Source organism: Schistocerca gregaria, chromosome 1, assembly GCF_023897955.1.
Source record: "Schistocerca gregaria isolate iqSchGreg1 chromosome 1, iqSchGreg1.2, whole genome shotgun sequence".
Lineage (NCBI taxonomy): Eukaryota > Metazoa > Arthropoda > Insecta > Orthoptera > Acrididae > Schistocerca > Schistocerca gregaria.
In genome coordinates, this window is record NC_064920.1 from 652,832,409 (window position 1) to 652,852,236 (window position 19,828).

Consider the following 19,828-nt stretch of genomic DNA (forward strand, 5'->3'; position numbering starts at 1 on the left):
GAAGGCTAAAGTATGCACGTAAATAACGCGCTCTGGAAAACAGAACAAGCGTGAGGCGTCTGGTAATACAGAAAATGCATTGTACAATAACATACTGACAGATATTTCTTAATAAACTAGAATTTGTTTTGAAACATTGGTATTTCATTAGGTATGGCTTATTCAGCAAGACAAAAGAATAAATTGTCGCACTACATAGCTAAACGTTTATGCCTAACAACCAAATGTAAAGTAAGACAGATTATGTCACTTTTTTTTTAGTTCTGTGCCTCAGTTGATAAAAACAGATCTCTTGTTGGATCACTTTGTTGTTTGTCTGTCTAATATCCTCTTTCTCAGGAAAGAGTATTCGTATCAAATTGAAATTTATGTCACATTCTAAGTTCGACGGTGGTGTAAAAAAGAGTCAGTGCACTGAAAAAAGGTCTTTTTATGTCACATTTTGATATCCGCAAATTCACTCATCAAAACGTATGGGAATCTTTCAGTTAACCTGAGTTATGAAATTTGGCGAGAAAAATGTTCTTTTGTCATTTGCTATCCGACTGTCTGTTTCTCCGTGCGTCTGTTAAGACCCTTTTTTCTCAGGAATTAGAGTGACAAATGAGAAATTGAACATATTTAAATTTAAAATTAAAACATTCTTGCGAGTTATTAAACCAGCAAACAATTTTCTTTGCAGACGGAGTTGCAGTAGGTATAACACACAGTGCCAGTTTCGGAGTGCGAGTAATGATACTCTATATATGTACGTATAATGGGGCCCATTGTTGGTGGAAACGTCAGCCGAAATCAGTGATACATGCCTTAGCTACGTTTCTGTGAAGCATATGTCAGTAACCTGCGACAGAATGCGACATTTTTAAAACAATGACTGTAGTATAATATCTTGTAGTCTTACATTAAAACACGAAGTAAATGGTAAGTACACGCTATAGCCAAACTGAGTTAGTACACAATATGATAGTAAAAGTATGATGTCTGTCATCGAAAAAATAATAAAATGGAACACACAATCAAAAACGGGGCGCTAACAAAAGAGTGTTGAGAACCATTAAAATTAACTGGAGAAAATCTATAAGTAAGAAGGACTTGAATGTGTGTGTTGCCTAGCCGATAGAACGTCGGTAGATATAATACGTATGTTAAACATAATTTACCTTGAATTTTAGATTGTCAGGCAGTGCGACGTGACTTAGTGTTTGTTCCCACGATACCACTTCAGTCTGTAGCACAGATGCGCCTGCAGTGAGTTCACGCAGCGCAAGCTTAAACTGTGGGTTGCCAGGGCGGTAGGCTCGCCGTAATCTTCCCCGTGTTCGCATTCTCATGGAAAGCAGCCACGCGACTGACAAAGGACGGGCAGGAAGAGGAACAAATCTGGTACGTTCCCCAAGCTCGCTTCACATTCACAGGATTTCCCCAGAGAGCGCTGGAGTCTCGCGAACCGAATGTCTAATTAGGGCGCGGTTAAACGGCCTCTCTCAGAGGAGCGCTCAGCTTGCTATAACGCCGGCCGCGGTGGTCTCGCGGTTCTAGGTGCGCAGTCCGGAACCGTGCGACTGCTACGGTCGCAGGTTCGAATCCTGCTTCGGGCATGGATGTGTGTGACGTCCTTAGGTTAGTTAGGTTTAAGTAGTTCTAAGTTCTAGGGGACTGATGACCACAGCAGTTGAGTCCCATAGTGCTCAGAGCCATTTGAACCATTTTTTGCTATAACGTGACGAGGACACCCGTTGCCACGAGTTGGAAGAATTTCTGAACATATTTCTGACGTCAGCTTTCTCCAAGAATCAATTAGAGCCACACCAGTAACAAAACAAACTATTTTTGTGGCCTTCTGATACAAGTCTATCCAGTCAAACATGACTGTCCTAGTACTCAGGGCGACTTTCCAATCGTACACAAAAAAAAAAAAAAAAAAAAAAAAAAAAAAAAAACATAGCGAAGAAAATGCTGGAATGAATCATAGAGTCATTCACCGAGTTTCACGGAAAACAATGATTTGAAAACTACTTTACTCTTCTGTAATTCACAAGAGACATGTCGCAATAACGTCAATCTTCCTTGTTCATACGTAAAATTTCCACTTTATAAATATTTCATGGAGTTGTTTACTCTAAAAAAAAAAAAAAAAGAGAGAGAGAGCTGTCTGCAAAATGCACAAAATGTTTCAGAAGCGTACATGGCAGAAGAAGGGACAGAACTAATGATAAAAATCCCTTACTGGCACAAAAACTAAAGAATCAGTTCCCTTGCGCTGAATGACAGTAGGGTCGAATTTTACACAGCTTTTCGGTATTTTTCTGGTGGAGTTAATTTGTTTTTAGTGAAATATTTTACTCTCGTATTTTTTAAATTTTACCTTGAGAAGTTTCATTTTGGGATTCATGGACAATTTAAGAAACTAACTGGAGATTTCAGCAGATTTTTTTTTTTCTTTTGTGCATTTTGACTGCTAGCGCAAGTTTTGTGTGGGCCGTAGTGCCCACCGCTGCCCATGCAGTACGACGTGGAGGGGGGATTCGTGGATCTCTTCTGTCCTCTTTCTTTGTGTATATGGCAGCTGTATGACGCTTATAGATCTGTTACACCTCATATGGGAAATAGGATATTATAAAAGAAAAAAACTGATTTAAGAAGAACAATTGTAAAGGATACGATAGACTAAGTAACAGAGGCGCTTTCCTGGGAGGAGGTCTCGAAGCCGACAGCCCTGTCCAATGCCTCCCAAAGTAACTAAGGTATGTTGATATTATAGTCTACTTAAATCTGGATTAGTATTTTACAGGTTTGCCGTGGTGCCTTGTACAATAACCGGCCACAATGCATTATACATTCTGCATCGTGTCTGTATACTATGCGATAAACATACGTGTTGTGTATGTTACATATTGTGTCTAGTCATATGTTTTATCTTTTACTCTTATTCTAACTGACGTTGTGTGTTAAAAATCTAATTTATTATAGTAACACGTTTAACGTGGCTCCTAGTACAATTACGAGCCACGATTGTATGATAACATATTTCTTTCTGGTTTGACCTATATTTAATTTTCGTATGTGTCCACAAGTTGTTCTTCGTGTGTTATTTCCTCTGTGTCAGTGCTGCAAGAGTCCTTATCTGAACTAACCCAGTCGTCTATTTCACGTCTGCAACGGCACCTGTAAGGCCCCACCTGCTAGCCAATGTGGCCGAGCGGTTCTAGGCGCTTCAGTCCGGAACCATGCGACTGCTACGGTCGCAGGTTCGAATCCTGCCTCGGGCATGGATGTGTGTGATTCCTTAGGTTAGCTAGGTTTAAGTAGTGTTAAGTCTAGGGGGCTGATGACCTCAGATGTTAAGTCTCATAGTGCTTAGAGCCATTTGAACCATTTGAAGGCCCCACCAGTTTATGAAAGGTGTGTACTGTCCTGGACATGTGGTCTGTCAGTTCATTTAGTTCTCCCCATTTGCTTGAGTCCCTGAGAGTGTGTTGTAGTGTCTCTGTAATGACTGCTAGTGTGGATAATGTCCATTCCAGAGGTCGGATCTAAGCTGCTTCCTAGAGCAGTCTCACATGGATGGGGCAAGAGCATTTACTACAACCACATGGGTTTAAGTGTGGTTACTCGAAACTTATCGAGACAGTTTCACAAGTATTGGATTGAAGAAGGCTGATATGGTCCGCCAGAAAAATGAGTCATTTACTGACGATGGCACGACTGACGTACTTAGCGCCTCATCTGCATAGGCCATGCGGACAACGGCTGTGACCAATCTTTCGACCTTTCGTGGGAGAAGAAATAATACATAGTAAATAACAGTACAAAACACAAGCAACTCTTCTGTTACGAAAACATTGCATGAATATCTCACAACTGAAAATCTACGCCAGGTCGCGACTCGAGTGCGCAGCTCGTGGTCTAGTAGCACGTCAGTCGGCCTTTGGCTGTGGAGCGGTGCGGTACGTCCCGGCCGCTCCGTGTCGCGTTTCCGGGTGTGTTGTTGTTTACCGCGCCGGCGCGCTAGTGTTACGTATTGCCGTCACGTTCCTGACACACGATGGCTCTTTCGTATCGGAAAGCCACGATCAAGCTGCAGTTCGACACTACGTACTCTAGACCCAAGGCCCACGAAGTAGCGCGTTTTTTACGCGATGTGGTACATGTTGATCCTAACGAGCTGATCGGTATCCACTTATCTATTGTCTCCAGCGTCGTATATCTTAAGTTCACTGACGACGAAGCATGTGACAAACTTCTCAGACGCTCGACGGCAGGTTATCGGTTCTGCCACTCAGACGGAAACGTGGGTGTGGTGACGCTTGAACGTGCTGGATTGGGAATCCAAAATGTGCGCGTGTTTGAGCTCCCTTTTGAAGTTCCAGCGGATTTGGTCACCCTTGCTCTTCGACCCTATGGAACAGTTCTCGGCCACACGGCCGAAAAATGGAAGACCTTCGACACCTACCCTGTCCTTAACGGGGTGCGACAAGTCCGTATTGACCTGCATCGCCATATTCCTTCGTATCTCACGATCGCTGGTTGCAGGGCAATAATTATTTACGACGGTCAGCCGAGAACCTGCTCCGGTTGTGGCCAGACGGGACACATGCGTACCGAATGCCTGCAACGCCGTCTCGTGCAGACACCCTCGACCGACCAGATTCGTCCGTCGACACCGACCTCTCTGCCGATTACGTATGTTGCGGCGGCGAGACGGGAGACGCCAGCTGTATATGACGACCCCACTGTATTGGTGCGAGCTTTGGAGGACCCTGCAGTAGCTTCCACGGAGCCCCAAGCGTCTTTCAGTGCTGATGCTACTGATGTCCTTTCGTCGGACCCCGGCGCACCGTCACAACGGCTCGCCGACGGTGCGATGGAACTTGAAGCACAGGATGCAGCGTCCTCCCCTTGCCCTACGTAGGAAACAGAGGCGCGGCAGCGTAAGCAGAAATCACCCAAGCGTCATAAGAAGCGGCGCAAGACAACCGACGACGTAGAACAGCCCGAGGCGACACCGCTGGATGACGAGGTGCCTCAACCGCTCCACCGCGCCGACACAGGCGACTCTACCGTCTCACACGGTTCGACGTCTTCTCCCACTACCGCTGGGTCTGGACCACATGGGGATGCGGGAGATCACCGCAGCTCCGACACCGGAGATGCACCCTTGCCTCCGTCTGCCTCTCGAGATCCAGTGGTGTCAACGTCCCTGGGCGACTGGGCGCAGGAGATGGAGTTGCAGGATGCGTTTCAGAACCAAGACGATGCACCGATGCCGATGGCAGCGTCTACGCGGCCGGCGACAGACGCCTAGGACGGCATGAGCACCTCTCGTCGCTGCCTAGCACTTCGCAAGACCGGCGCTCCACGTCACGACTACTGCCCCCCTGTCATACCATGGTCACCTCCCGAGACTTGATGGACCAGGCATACCGCCTCGCCACGATCAACGTCAATGGCATTACATCTGATGTCAAGACCCGTATGCTGAAGGATACGTTACGCGCTGCGGATCTGGACGTTGTTTTCCTTCAAGAAGTCCGATCAGGACTCTGTCTCGATGCCTACGGATATGACGCCTACACTATTCCTGCAGATGTGGGCGGCGGAGGTACGGCGATTCTACTGCGGGAAGGGATAATGGCCACTGATGTCTCCTATTTACCGTCGGCCCGGGGGGTCGCACTCACGATTGGTACAGTACGTCTGGTGAACTTATATGCTCCTTCAGGCACCGGCAAAAGGAGAGAACGGCGCACCTTTTTTGCCGAAGATATAGCCCCGCTCTTCCAGGGCAATACCGACCACTTGGTAGTAGGCGGCGATTTTAATTGTGTGCTCCGCCCATCCGACCAGGAGCCACACTATACCACCTGCCCGGCACTCCAGGCACTTGTACAGGACTTGGCCTTGTTGGACACCTGGATCATCCAACACGGCGACCGTCGAGCACACACCTACTTTACTAGTCACTCCGCGAGCCGTTTGGATCGAGTCTACGTCACCCGCGGCCTACGATCGGCCGTTGTCGACGCTGAGATGTGGCCGGCAGCGTTCACGGATCACCTCGCATATGTGTGTACTCTCACCCTTCCCCGCCAGCGCGTCCGCCGAAGTAGGGGTCCGTGGCGCCTCAATGTGGCCCTTCTTGATGAGATAAATTGCAGACGCGCAGTCGAGTCCACATGGAGCAATTGCCACCGGCGTTTACCCGCCTACCGTTCTGTACTTCAATGGTGGTTACGGTGTGCAAAACCCGCACTGTGCCGAACATTAGTCAGCTATGGACGCGACCGAGCGCGCTGGTATACTGCGACTACTGATTTTTACTATACTGCGCTCCGCGAACTGGCTGTACAACCGCCGTCGCCAGAGCGACAATCAGCAGTACAACGCGTCAAGGCACAATTGCTTCGTATCAACGCCGTACGTCTTGCGGGTGTGCGGGTGCGAGCGAGGACGACTGATGATGTTCGTGGGGAACGTCCTTCCCTCCACCATATCATTCAAGAACGCCGAAGACGCAAGAGGCAGCTCATTACCGAGGTTGAGACGGAGGACGGGCGACGCGTTGACGCACAAATGGATATCGTCCGAGCGTTCACACAGTCATATAAACTTCTTTACGAGAGGGAGTCCCACATGAATGTAGGGGTCAGGGAAGTCCTATCTGACCTACCAGTCTCTCGGAACCTACAAGATGATGCTACGCTCTTGTCGGCGGTGACTTTGGAAGAACTGCGAGAGGCTCTGTTGCGTGGCTCTCCCAACAAAACGCCTGGCCCTGACGGCCTCCCTCTTGAATTTTACAAGCGGTTCTTTGATCTCATGGGCCCAATGTGGGTCAGGATGTACAGTGAACTCCTGGACGCCAATTTTCAGGTACCATCTGACTTTACTGAGGGTCTCTTGATCCCTGTGCCCAAACCCGGCGGAGGCCGTCGCCCTCTTGATTTTCGCCCGTTGACAATGCTAAACACTGACTATAAGCTGTTGACACGCATGCTCCGTGAGAGGCTCAAACCTACGGTAATGGCGGCCATTCACACTGATCAAGCCTGCCTCGGAGGCGACACTAATGTGTTTACGACTTTAAGCACCTATAGAGACGTGGTGGCGCTCATGCAAACTTGCCGCCTCCAAGGCGCTCTTGTTGCGCTGGACTTCGACCATGCTTTCGACCGCGTTAACCATGGTTTCCTGCGTGCTGTTATGGAACACATCGGTGTCCCGCGTCTGACGACGTCTGTTGTGCTTCGATTGATCCATGGGGCTGTCACGAGGATTATGATCAACGGCTGTCGGTCCGCCCCCGTCCGTGTCAACAGGTCCGTCCGGCAGGGTTGTCCTCTTTCTGCCATGCTCTTCGCCGTTGCCCTCGAACCAGCTCTTCACGGACTACGGCGACGCTTAGAAGGACTTACCCTCCGTTCCGTAACCTTTCGATGTGGTGCATACGCCGACGATGTGATGTTCTTAGCACGGTCTGGTGACGAAATACACACGGCGTTTTCCTGGCTCCACCAGTATGGGGCGGTGGCAGGCAGTGTGCTCAACCTTCGGAAATCACGCTACATGGAGGTAGGACGAGGAATGCCTGCAGGTCTGGCCGTACCTCTGACAAAGGTCCCGATGCTCAAGTGTTTAGGGATATCACTCCATCGACAAATACAACGCACGGCGGCCTTTACGTATCGTATGGTCTTACGACGACTCCGTTTAGAGGCTCGTCTCAATAAATTCAGATCATTGAACATTTTGCAACGCGCCCAATACGTTAATGTGTACATGGCTTCTCACCTTAACCATTACGCCCATGTACTGCCGATAACGGACACGATGGCTTCCAGGATACAGGCAGTGTTTGGACACGTGGTGAACGATGGTGCTGTTTTCAAGATCCGTTTTGTTACGCTTACTTTACCCTTCGACAAAGGCGGTGTTGGACTCACTCACGTCAAGCACAGAGCGCTGGCACTGTATCTCCGTTCCACGAGGCGACTCTGGCTTTCACCAACAGCCAGTCTCCCAGGCCTACTGATTGAAGAAGTGGCCCCACGTACGCTGTACCCACCGGTACCAGTTGGACATTTATCGCCCTCGCTGTCACACATTAGAACGTTTTTCGTAGAGCATAGCTATGTGTTGCGGGTTATATCGGAGACACGGAATCCGACAGCGAAGACTTATTATAGTGCTCTCCAGCACTGGACTCCGGATAACGACATTGTACGGCGCCACCCTACGGTCGACTGGCCACGAGTATGGCGAGCCATCCACGCGCCGTTCCTGTCTACTTTCGTGCGGTCGACGTGGTATGTGGTCGTTAACGAGAAACTTCCAACCCGACAACGGCTGCATGCCATTCACCTAATTGACGACCCTGTGTGCCCCCGTTGCACGACGTTAGACACGGACGAACATAGACTGAACTGTGGCCCCGCACGTGAGTGCTGGAAACTGATCCGCCAGATCCTGGCTTTCCTGCTCCGCCGCCCCTACGTTTCGATTTTACCCCAAGAACTTTTTCATCCCGACGCTGTCTATTTCCCTATGACCCGGATGAATGCGGTTAATTGGGTACGAGGAATGGCGATACACTACATATACCGCGATGGAGACAAAGACGTCCTCGATTTATGGTACTATATGATCGACGAGTTTCTGGTCTTAACGAACAGACAGGATTACCGGAACCTTTTTGCGAACTATTTGGGTTCGTCATTCATGGACCCACCACCCAGCTGGGGTGTGCCGGGTGTGAGAAGACATTAACTTGTAGATGTGATCTTTCCACGATTCCCCTATGGTAACAGAAACAGTCTCTGACTGTGTGCAGCGGCCCCGGGCGCTCCAACGATTGGTGGCTGGTGATGTCCAATGCAATGACGACCGCCCGTTCCTGGCCGCCCGCCTAGCAATGTGACCGCGGCGAGCAAGATGGCCCTTTTTAGTTCACTTTATTGGCAACTTTTTGCGCATGGCTGCCTTGTTTTTTTTATGCATTCTCAAAAAAAAAGAAAAAAATGTAGTTAGTAGTTTGTGAAATAAGCATTGTAGGCTGTGATTATATTTTTGTTGAGCTTAATAATTAGTGTGTGTCGAAACACCATTTTCTTTAATTATTCATTGACATATTTCTGTACATGTTATTTGCATAAGTGCCTTAGTACAACTTCAGTAAAAAAAAAAAGGAAAGAAAAAAAAAGTGGTCGTAAAAAAAAAAGGGGGTAGCGTCTTTGATTCATAATCAAAACGTCTTCGGTCTCGGGTTCGATCCCTGCCACTGCCTAAATTTTAGAAAAAAAAAAAAATGGTAGCTAGCGTTGCTGCCTCTGGATCATGGGGTCCCGTGTTCGATTCCCAGCCGGGTTGGGGATTTTCTCTGCCCGGGGACTTGATGTTTGTGTTGTCATCATTTCATTATCATTATTGACAGTGACTAGATTGGACTGTGTAAAAATTAGAACTCTGTACGGGCGCTGATGGCCGCGCAGCTGAGCGCCCCACAAGCCAAATGTCATCATCATCCAGGTTCGAGTCCAGATTTCCCACTTATTACGAGTCTAAACACGCTTTCAGCCGTGACTCAAACTTTCATTTTTGCTGATATTTCGACTCATGATTTCTGAACACCACAACCAGAGATTTTCCTACTTGCTGTGTGGGGCAAGTCACGGTATTCCTTCAAAAGCAATTTCTGCAATGGTGCTACTCCCAGGAACCTTATGGTAGAGCCTCCGACTGTAATGTTCGTGGATCGTAAGCGGAAACATCGATGACAGTCAATTAAGAATTCTGACTCTGAGTCGTACTCCTCGTGAAAAGCAGGAAATCCGAATTGGAGTCCCAGTCTGACACAAATCTTCAGCTGTCACATTTTCGTTATATTGCAGTTTAGATTTGTTTCGGGTCAGCGCTTATTCACTAATTACAGTTCCACCAATCCATGCATCGCAATTCAGTGCATTTAATTCGTTATACATGGAGTTTCAAAAAGATTCACCCAATTGAATAAGATTATATCTTATATACATCTCTAAAAACGGCAATCACAGAAGTTGGAATGAAAAATATAAATCGTTCAAATGGCTCTGAGCACTATGGGACTTAACTTCTGAGGTCATCAGTCCCCTAGAACTTAGAACTACTTAAACTTAACTAACCTAAGGACATCACACACATCCATGCCCGAGGCAGGATTCGAACCTGCGACCGTAGCGGCCGCGCGGTTCCAGACTGTAGCGCCTAGAACCGCTCGGCCACCCGGCCGGCGAAAAATATAGGTACAAAGAAGATAACTGGGAAGAAATTATGGGTAACACAAGAAATACTTCAGTCGATCAATGAAAGATGGAAGTATAAAAATGTTCAAGGAAATTCGGGAGTACAGAAATTCATTTCACTTAGCAGCAAAATAAATAGAAAGTGCAGGGAAGCTAAGGCGAAATGGCTTCCCGAAAAGGCTGAAGAAATCAAAAAAGAAATGATTGTCGGAAGGACTGACTCAGCATACAGAAAATTCTTAACTATATTCGGTGAAATTGAAAAAGAGGGCGGTAACATTAAGAATAGAATGGGAATTCCACTGTTAAATGCAGAGGAGAGAGCGAATAGGTGGAAAGGTAACATTGAATGTCTCAATGAGCGGGAAAAGACATGTCTGATGACGTGATAGAGGAAGAAACAGGAGTCGATATCGAAGAGATAGGGAATCTAGTATTAGAATCAGAATTTAAGCGAGATTTAGAAGAGTTAAGATCGAATAAGGCAGAAGCGATAGGTAATATTCCATCAGAATTTCTAAAATCATTTGGGAAAATGCAACAAAGCAATTATTCATGTTAGTTTCTAAAATACATGAGTCTGGTGATATACCATCTGACTTTCGGTAAACATCCACAAAATTCCGAAGATTACAGGAGCCGATAAGTGCGAGAATTATCGCACAATCAGCTTAAGAGTTCATGCATCCAAGTTACTGACAAGAATAATATGCAGAAGAATGGAAAAGAAAATTGATGATCTGATAGATGACGATCAGTTGGACTTTAGACTAGGTAAACCCACCACACGGGCCGTTCCGACGTTGCGGTTGATAATGGAAGCAAGACTGAGGAAAATCAAGACACGTTCATAAGATCTGTCGACCTGGAAAAAGCTTCGACAGTGTAAAATGGTGCAACATGTTTGGAATTCTGAGAAAAGTGGGGACAAGCTATAGGGAAAGATGAGTACAGAATATGGACTGAGAAGTAGCAGAAATGAAAACTGCGAGAAATTTAACATCAGGATTGGTGATCACGAAGTAGATGAAGTTACGGAATTTTGCAACCTAGGTAGTTCACTATCTCTGGAAAAAAGAGTATTCCTGTCCAAGAGAAGAGTGCTGGTATCAAATATAGTTAATGTGAGAAAGAAATTTCTGAGCACGTACGTATGGAGCACAGCATTTTATGGCAGTGAAACATCGACTGTAGGACAGTCGGAAAGAAGAGAATCGAAGCATCTGAGATAGGGTGTTAGAGAAGAATATTAAAACTTAAGTGGACCGATCAGGTAAGGAATAACGAGGTTCTGCACAGAATCGGCGAGGAAAGGAATGTATGGAAGATACTGACAATATCGTGGAACAAGATGATAGGACATCTGTTTTGACGGCAAGGAATAACTTGCATGTTTCTAGAGGGAGCTGTAGAGGGTAAAAGTTGTATAGGAAGACAGAGGTTGCAATGCAGCCTGAAATAATTGTTGATGTAGATTGCAAGTGCTCATAAAAAAAAAACAAATAAATAAAGTATTATACAGGAATGAAGGTTGTAACCTGGGGTAAATTTTAATCACTAGTGAATCGGCTTATTGGTTTTCCGTGACTATGTTATAATGAAGGACATACACTGCTGAACCAAAACATTATCACCACCTGCATAACACGAAGGTAGTTCATATTTGGAAAACAAAACAGCGGTAAGTCTCCGTGGAAAGGATTCGACAAGTCCTTCGGTAGGTTTCTCAAGCTATGTGACGCCATATTTCTATGCTTAGTTCACGTAATTTCCTTACGTTATGGGCCCGTGGTTTGAAGGCTCTGAGCTGGCGCCCCACAGCGTCCCTCATGTGTTTCGCTGAATTCAGATCAAGCGAATTTGGCACCCAAGACATCTTAGTCCTCAGACCATTGTAGCACTTTTATGGCCTTGTAACACGGACAGCTGTCCTGTTGGAGATGCTATTGTCATTGGGGAAGACATCAAGAATGAAGGAATGCAGGTATTCCACAGCTATCACAGCACGTACCAGTGGGCCCATGGTAGCCCAGGTGAATGCCTCCAATAGCATAAAACTGTCCCGCCGGCCGTTACCCATGGCGTGGTGCGTGCTTCAAGTGGCAATTTGCCTGAGTGACTGTGCATCCAGACACGACAATCGTGTTGGTGTGATTGATTTCCATATATTCACTGTCCAACCAGGGTGACTCTGTGCCCACTGCAAACGCAATTGACGATGTTTTTGGGTCAAAATGGGAACATGCAGGGGTCGTCTGCTGTGGATCTTTTTGTTCAACAACGTGCGCTGGAAAGTGTACTCCGAACCTCTTGCGGTTAACCAGTTTTTTCGAGTGCGGACAGAATAATATGGCAGGCAGATGCACAGTCGGTAGGACAAGCATGGGGACAGCAGTAGTTGTGGGGGTTGTGGACAGGCGGTCAACACACTGTTGGAGAAATGCCGAGCGCTGGAGGGAAGTGTCGTTCTAAACTGAAGCCAAAGATCACTTTTTTTTTTAGATATTAAGAGGAACGTATCCACACCCACACTTCCATGGGGACCATCAAGAAATGTTGGATACCTCTGCTGTTTTAGTATCTAAACAGAATTCTGCTGAAAATGCAACAAAAGTAGCAATTTATTTTCTCCTGAATTGTTAACCATTTGTAACTTCCAGAGAAGCTCATCATGAGAGCGAATTTTGATTAATAACTACGTCTCCCTTGCTGCCAGGTTGAAATTTGTTTCTTTTGCCACACAATGTCACCTCAATAACATGCTGGGCAAATGAAAATGCGAAAGAATTCTGAAACAGTGGCTTTTTACGTGAGAAACTGAAGACAAGTATGGCCAATAGCTTACAAGAAACATTTCCTCAATACAAAAATCAACGTGGAATGCCTTCACTCATGTTGTCCCAAAACCCACAGCATTTCACGATTCAGCAGTCGTCTATGGCACCTAAAAGCTTCATTATTTCATACAAAAACTCCGTGTTTAATGGAATAATATGTTAGACAATGTAGCTTTCTTATAATCACTTCGTGACACAACACTCTCCTCTTTCTGTGCTATCATTTGCCAAAATCTCATTTTGATACATCAGATAGTTTATGAAATATGAGCAGTGTTATAGATATTTCACGCTGTCTTTATCGCTGGAGTATGATCGTAATTGAGTGTGCTACATAAGTTCAATTTTAGCAAGACTGATGACAGATAGAGACCTCCACCCAAGTTCAAATAAAAAATTAATTTATTAGCTATACACAGAAACGTATTATGTAACACGCATCAAACGCAAAATCATAGTAACCCATATTTTTCATTGCAAACTTCTCTGAACCTCGCGCAGTGTCTTATTTAAAAGTACACGTCACAATAACTATGACCATTAACGAAATGATGGACATATCATAAAGCGGATATAGAAAACTATAATTCACTCGAAAATGAAGTTTTTTTTTACCAAATAGGTACTGTAAAATGGTTTGAGGAAGATTTCACAATGCGTGCCTTGATTCTGCCAGCGTAGCGCATTGCCAACCGGCCATAGGTCAGGCAGACAATGTGGGCCCCGCCTTACGAACAGACGAATGAAGTCATCCAGTGCATCAGATAGAAATAGGTCACTGCGCACCAGCCACCTTACCCTGCACTGACTCTACTATGTCGTAAGATCAGCTCCAGACTGCCACCTACCTTGTTATACAGAGTACGTTGTGTGACGAGGTGTGGACGTCTAACACGTTGTTTCCCCATCCTTTGACCACTTTCCACAGATGTTCACTACAGTAGCACACCAACAGCCAACAAGCTTCACCGTTTTCGAAGTGCTTGTTTGCAGGCACCAGGGATTAACACTGTCAAAGTCGATTATGTCACTAGGTACCCTCGTCTTCGGAATTTATCATGACTGGGAAGGTTCCCCATTCGTCTCTGCTCTGCTCTGCTTATATAGTTTCCTTACGATGTTATGTGTTCGCAACGCCATATGGTGGTATTCAATCTCGCGGTGTCCAATGGTCATAATCTTTCAGCTCATTAGTTTATGTATGTACTGAAACCATCCACAATGTTATGACAGTAATTTATCACCGACGCTTTTCTAGCCACTAGTGCTCCTCGCAAGGCATCAAGACATATAATCACTTTCATATTATTTAAGCTACTAATACTTTTAACCAGTTTATCCCTACGTTCTTGAGTTGCCAATCTTCATTAGGTCCAGAGCATATGAATTCTGCATGTACTTTCGTTGCTTGCTGCTGTGGTGAAGCATCTGTTCCCTCTCAGTTTCCACTTTCCTCAATGGTTTTGAAGTGAGGCTAACGCAACACTGTATACTAATGTATAATAAGTGGGTATATATTATTTATTGGCGATTAATACGTTATATACGCTCAGACTAAGTAATAATCTTAAACATTAACATTGGTTGCAATACGCAGGTCCGCATACACTCTAAGACAGAAACAAAAGAAAGGTGACACATGGTGAAGGAATTATCAAATGAGATGGAAATCTGTAAATGTGGTGTACATGTAGAGACAAACAACAATCCCAATTTAAGAAAAATCAGATTATTTATTGAGCGGGTCAGTAAACGTTGGTCCTCCTCTGGCCCGTGTGCAAGGAGTTATTCTGCTTGCCATTGATCGACAGAGGTGTCGGCTCTCTGCCTGAGGGATATCGTGCTAAATTCCGACCAACTGTCGCGCTAGATCGTCAGTATCCTTATTGGGTCGGAGGGCCCTGTATGTAATGTTCCAAATGTTCTGAGCTGGGGATAGAGCCGACAATCATTCTGATCAAAGTATGGTTTGGTAAACACGAAGAAAGACTGTAGAAACTCTTGAGGCGTGCGGGTGGGCATTATCTTGTCAACAATCAACCAGAAGTTGTGAACTGCGTTGTTGGAGGAATTGAATGCAGTACCACAAGAACTCCTTATCAGCGTTTTGGTCAGTAAGTGAGCACGTTGGAGACGATGCATTGTCATCTATGATGACGACACACACTATTGGGAACCATCGTGATTCGCAGTGACTTCAGCGTAATTGTTGTCTTGGCCTCACTGCGTATTTCTTTCAGTTACCTTGTGTCGTAGACATAGCATTTCTTTACATGTATGGTCCACGCTTCATCGAGGTATGTTGCTTGAGATTGACGCATTACGCGAAACTTACTTTTTCCCTTATGTTTTGAGCACTAATCTAGTTTCTGAACCAAGTATGTGAAGTAGTGTAGGAAGCAGATTCCTATTACAGTAGCAATGTTTAGTAAGTATGCAAACCATTGCTGTATTTAGACAAAGGGTACAGTAATAATTAACTGTAAAACAAAATCCCGATACATCTGTGGCACGGTCTGCACTGCCACGGGCAGCGGCCCTACCTGGCACTTGTCGGCGAGTGCGGCCTCGTAGTCGTCGTCGGCAGTGGCGGCGGCGGCGGCGGCGGCTGCAGCCTGCTCGTCGTCGCGGCGCCCGGCGCCCGCCATGGCGGCCCTCATCCCACCTGCTGCCGTTGCGGCTGCGGCCGGCGTCGCCTCGGCTGGAGGGTCCGCTGGCGCTGCGCACGCTGCAACACAGGCGGCGGCTGCAGCTCGCAGTCTCCTCACACCACCACGGCTACAGCTGAGCCGTAATTAAAGCGCGCTGCAGCGCCGCCTAATTGCCCCGGACACTGGGTCACCTAGAGGGCCCGCACAGCTGAGTCGTTTCTCACGGCGCTGCCGGAGGATAACCTCGTGTACCGCTGTATTCCAGGTTGCAGCGTGCGAGTAGCAACAGCTTGCTTCGTTCTCGGAGAATGCCTGTCAGTCTAGTCACAGCTCCAAAGTGGGTAGAAGACCAGTATACGGGAAGTGACACGTAACTTTGTCACCTCAAATCTAGGAGGGCCATTGAATAAGCAATGCAGCATACTTTTTCTCGACAAATTTAAATAGAAAAACAACGGAATTTTTTGTGGGACATCGTGGAATACTCCCACTTCAGCCCCTATATGTAGTCTTTAAAGTGGCGTCTGTAACGGTGGTGCGTTCCAAGTCGAGTGCTTTCACTGAGCTTCTTTTCGCTATAAACCAGAGCGCAGCAGATACTCGTAGGCGATTGCAGAATATCTACGGAGACCGGGCAGGGAACAAAACAGTTACAGATCTATTACCCCGTTCACATGTCCACAGCCGTCATTCACGTCTTGACAGGGCTGTGGCGCACCAAAGTTGCCTCGGCGTCGTTTTTGGATAGTTATATTTTGCCATGCACGGTGTACTATAACCGCAGCGGTACCTAACAGTTTAATCACTTAGACATTTCCGAAATGCATCCATCCTTGGTCAGAAAGCCAATGGTCATGCCGTTTTGGTCGTCAGTTAAATTGCTCCGTTTCCCCAATGCGACAACGACTGCACTAATTTCCGCGAATCCGAAACGCTTTATATACCCTACGCTTCTAATGCTACGACAATCCTTCAATGAGTAGTTATTGTACACTGACTTCGAATATAGGTGCCGGCAACATTAATGTGAGTACATCGTGTAGTCCTTGAATTTATGTGCTTTTTACTTCTTCGGAATTGTCTAGATAGTGTTCTTTCATAAACTGTTGTGGGTACGTCTTCAGTCACGAACAGGGTGATTCAGCTGCCCCTACCGACGTCGTTTCATGAAACCCATTATTAAGAGTCTGGCTGAGTTTTGGAAGACATGAGGTCCAATAAGGGGAATGGTATGATAACATATTTCCGGAATTTCTAGGATCATTATGGTAAGTGGTAGCCAAATGACTATTCAAGTTGATGAGCAGAACCTACTGAGTGATTCAGCTGCCCCTACCGATGTCGTTTTATGCAACCCGTAATTCGACATATGGCATTCAAAAACCACACGCGAAGTTTCCATACCATATCGCCCACAACACGCACGCTATTAGTCCTCGAGAAAAAATGAAATGGACCTTTCTGTTGCAAATTTAATGTAAAATTTTGTACTGGGATATGTTTTCTCTACATGTCTTAGTACAGCGATTTCGTGTGTTGCTCAACGGTTTTTCATAGTTCCCTTCATAGTAGAAATATTTGTCCAATTTCACTGATAGCCCTCTGTCGGATGTCCATTCCTCTTGAAGTGAAATGCCTACTGTGGTGTACATTGTCGTAATTATTCAAGGAAAGCGTACAAAAGTGACGTTCAAACGCATCCCCAGTACCTCACTTAGCCCCGCCCCCCCCCCTCCCCCACCGATCAGGATTTCTAGTACGTTCTTCATGGCATTTCCCCCTACCACTGCACTCATTTTTTCGAATGCGCGTCTTATTTCGAAACATTCGATATTTTTTGCTCTTCATTGACTTTCGTTATTACGCCACAGCCTAAGTAGAGTACTTTTTTCTGTAGGACAGTTTGTGCGAGGCGAGCGAGAGGCTACAAAAACCTAGCACATGTATTTGAAGGTCAGATATAGAACCGTGGAGTCGTTGGGCGAGGCATCTGTCAAGATCGAAATGAGGTCGCGCAAACTTGTCGGATCTCCCACCTGCCGGATGGCCACACACAGGTGCGTCTTGTGCAATGTTGGAACGTGAGAACACTCTCATTCAAGATGATCAACGGATCACAATCAAACATCTCCCTGCATAAATGGACGTCTCTGTCGGTAGTGCTAACACACTCGTCCGTCAATCGGAGTACCCAAAGGTGTATGCCCACTGAGTTCCTTGCCGCCTAACACAAGACCGTAAAGAACAACGAACAACCATTGCTTGCGCGTTACGAGGCTGATCGTGAGAAGTTTTTGTCGTAAATTGCCACAGGCGATGAATAATGGGCGCATCATTTCGAACTGGAAACAAAACGGCAATCCATACAGTGGCCTCACACCACGTCCCTTCGCAGAAAAATTTCAAAGCACGCTCATCCAGTAAAATCATGGCGGCCGTCTTCTGGGACTCTGAAGATGTTATTCTGTTTGATGTCCTCACTCGTGGTGCAACAATCAACTCCGAAGTGTACTGTGCTATCCTCCGGAAACTGAAGAAACGACTTCAGCGTGTTCGTCGCCACAAAAAATGCATACAAAATTCTCCTTCTCCACGACAACGGAACGCCTCACGGAAGTCTTCGCACTCGAGAGGAGCTCACAGAACTTCATTGCACTGTTCTTCCTTATCCACCCAACAGCCCGGATATTGCACCTTCCGACTTCCATCTGTTTGGTGCAATGAAGGATGCGCTTCTCGGGAAGCAGTACGTGGATGCTTGGGTGATTACTGATGCAGCAAGACGTTGCTTCTGACGGCGACGTGGAGTACGATGCGAGAATGCAGGGCCTCCCAGTAACGTGGCGTTGAACGCAGATTATCTTCAAAAAGATTGTTTTATAATCAAAAGATTGGGGTATAATACAGTGTATTGTAATCGTGAATAAAACTAGCCTGGTTCCAGGAACAAAATTGTTGCATTATTTATTTTCCCCATCATTCATCATGCACCATTTGATTCATCATTACAGTTTCAAGCATGTCGTACTTTTCTCTAACCGTAAATGGCAGTACAATGTCTAGAAAAAGTAATCCCCGCACAGCACAGACAAGTTTTCCAACTGCCGTCATCACATGAGTAGATAACATGGAGTGTGAACATCAAGCACAGCACTGGGTGACGTAGTTTCTGTGAAAGGAAGGTGTAAATATCGCGGATGTTCACAGGCGGTTGGCGGTAGGGTGGGGAGAATGTGAACCGTCACGAAAAAGTGCTTTTGTAATAAGACAAGCCTCGTCCCCACGACTCACGAGTATGACAACCACAGCTGCCATCGCTCAAATGAGGTCCCAGGTACTGCCACACCTACTATACTCTCCTCGAACTGCTTTTCTGAAGTCTGTCGCATCCAGCGCATAACAGCTGCTCGCAGTTCCTGGAAGTCCGCGCAGAGGTTTCTTCGTAGCCCCTTACAGCTCGTAGTCAGAATAGGCCAAGTCAGGAGAATGCGGTCGGTGAGTCAGTACCTGGGATCACACTTCAGCGATGGCAACCGTGGTTCTCCTACTCGTATGGGGACGAGCATCGTGTTGCAAGAGCGCACTGTCACCTATGAATATCCGCTGTGTTTACAGTCTCCATCCACAGGGACTGTATCGTCCAGTACTGTGCTTGATCATCACACTCCAAGTTATACGCTCCCGTAATGACAACAGTTGGGAAAGTGGCCTGTGCTGTGCAGCTGTTGCAGTTCTAGTGGTAATGTTCCCGCCTACGGTTACATCGATGTATCACACACTTGCAGCTGTAATGATGAGTTAAATGGCGTACCATAAATGATAGGAAAAAATTAAATGTATACGAAAGTGGAACGTCGCTCGTATCAGGTGTATTTCTCGGAGTAACGATGATTCTTTTCACGGTTCCTTCAGCAGATGCCAGCAAAGCAAACAAACTGGTAGTCTTTTGCGCTGTTCTTCAAGAAGTCAGATTCTGGGATCTGCTGATGTCATTTCTTCGTTTCCTGATAGTTGCTCGCCAGTTCAAATTAACTGCCCCTCAAACTGTTATCCCTGCTGACTG

General features: G+C 46.2%; 1 protein-coding gene across 1 annotated transcript in view; it reads right to left on the reverse strand.

Annotated features, from left to right (window-relative positions):
* LOC126361173 (uncharacterized) overlaps positions 1–19,828 on the reverse strand; it is a 698,690-nt gene that overhangs the window by 458,513 nt on the left and 220,349 nt on the right. The window contains exon 2 of the mRNA XM_050007769.1: positions 15,658–15,842. Within this exon, the coding sequence (XP_049863726.1) occupies positions 15,658–15,842 (185 nt within the window). The remainder of the gene's footprint in view (positions 1–15,657; positions 15,843–19,828) is intronic.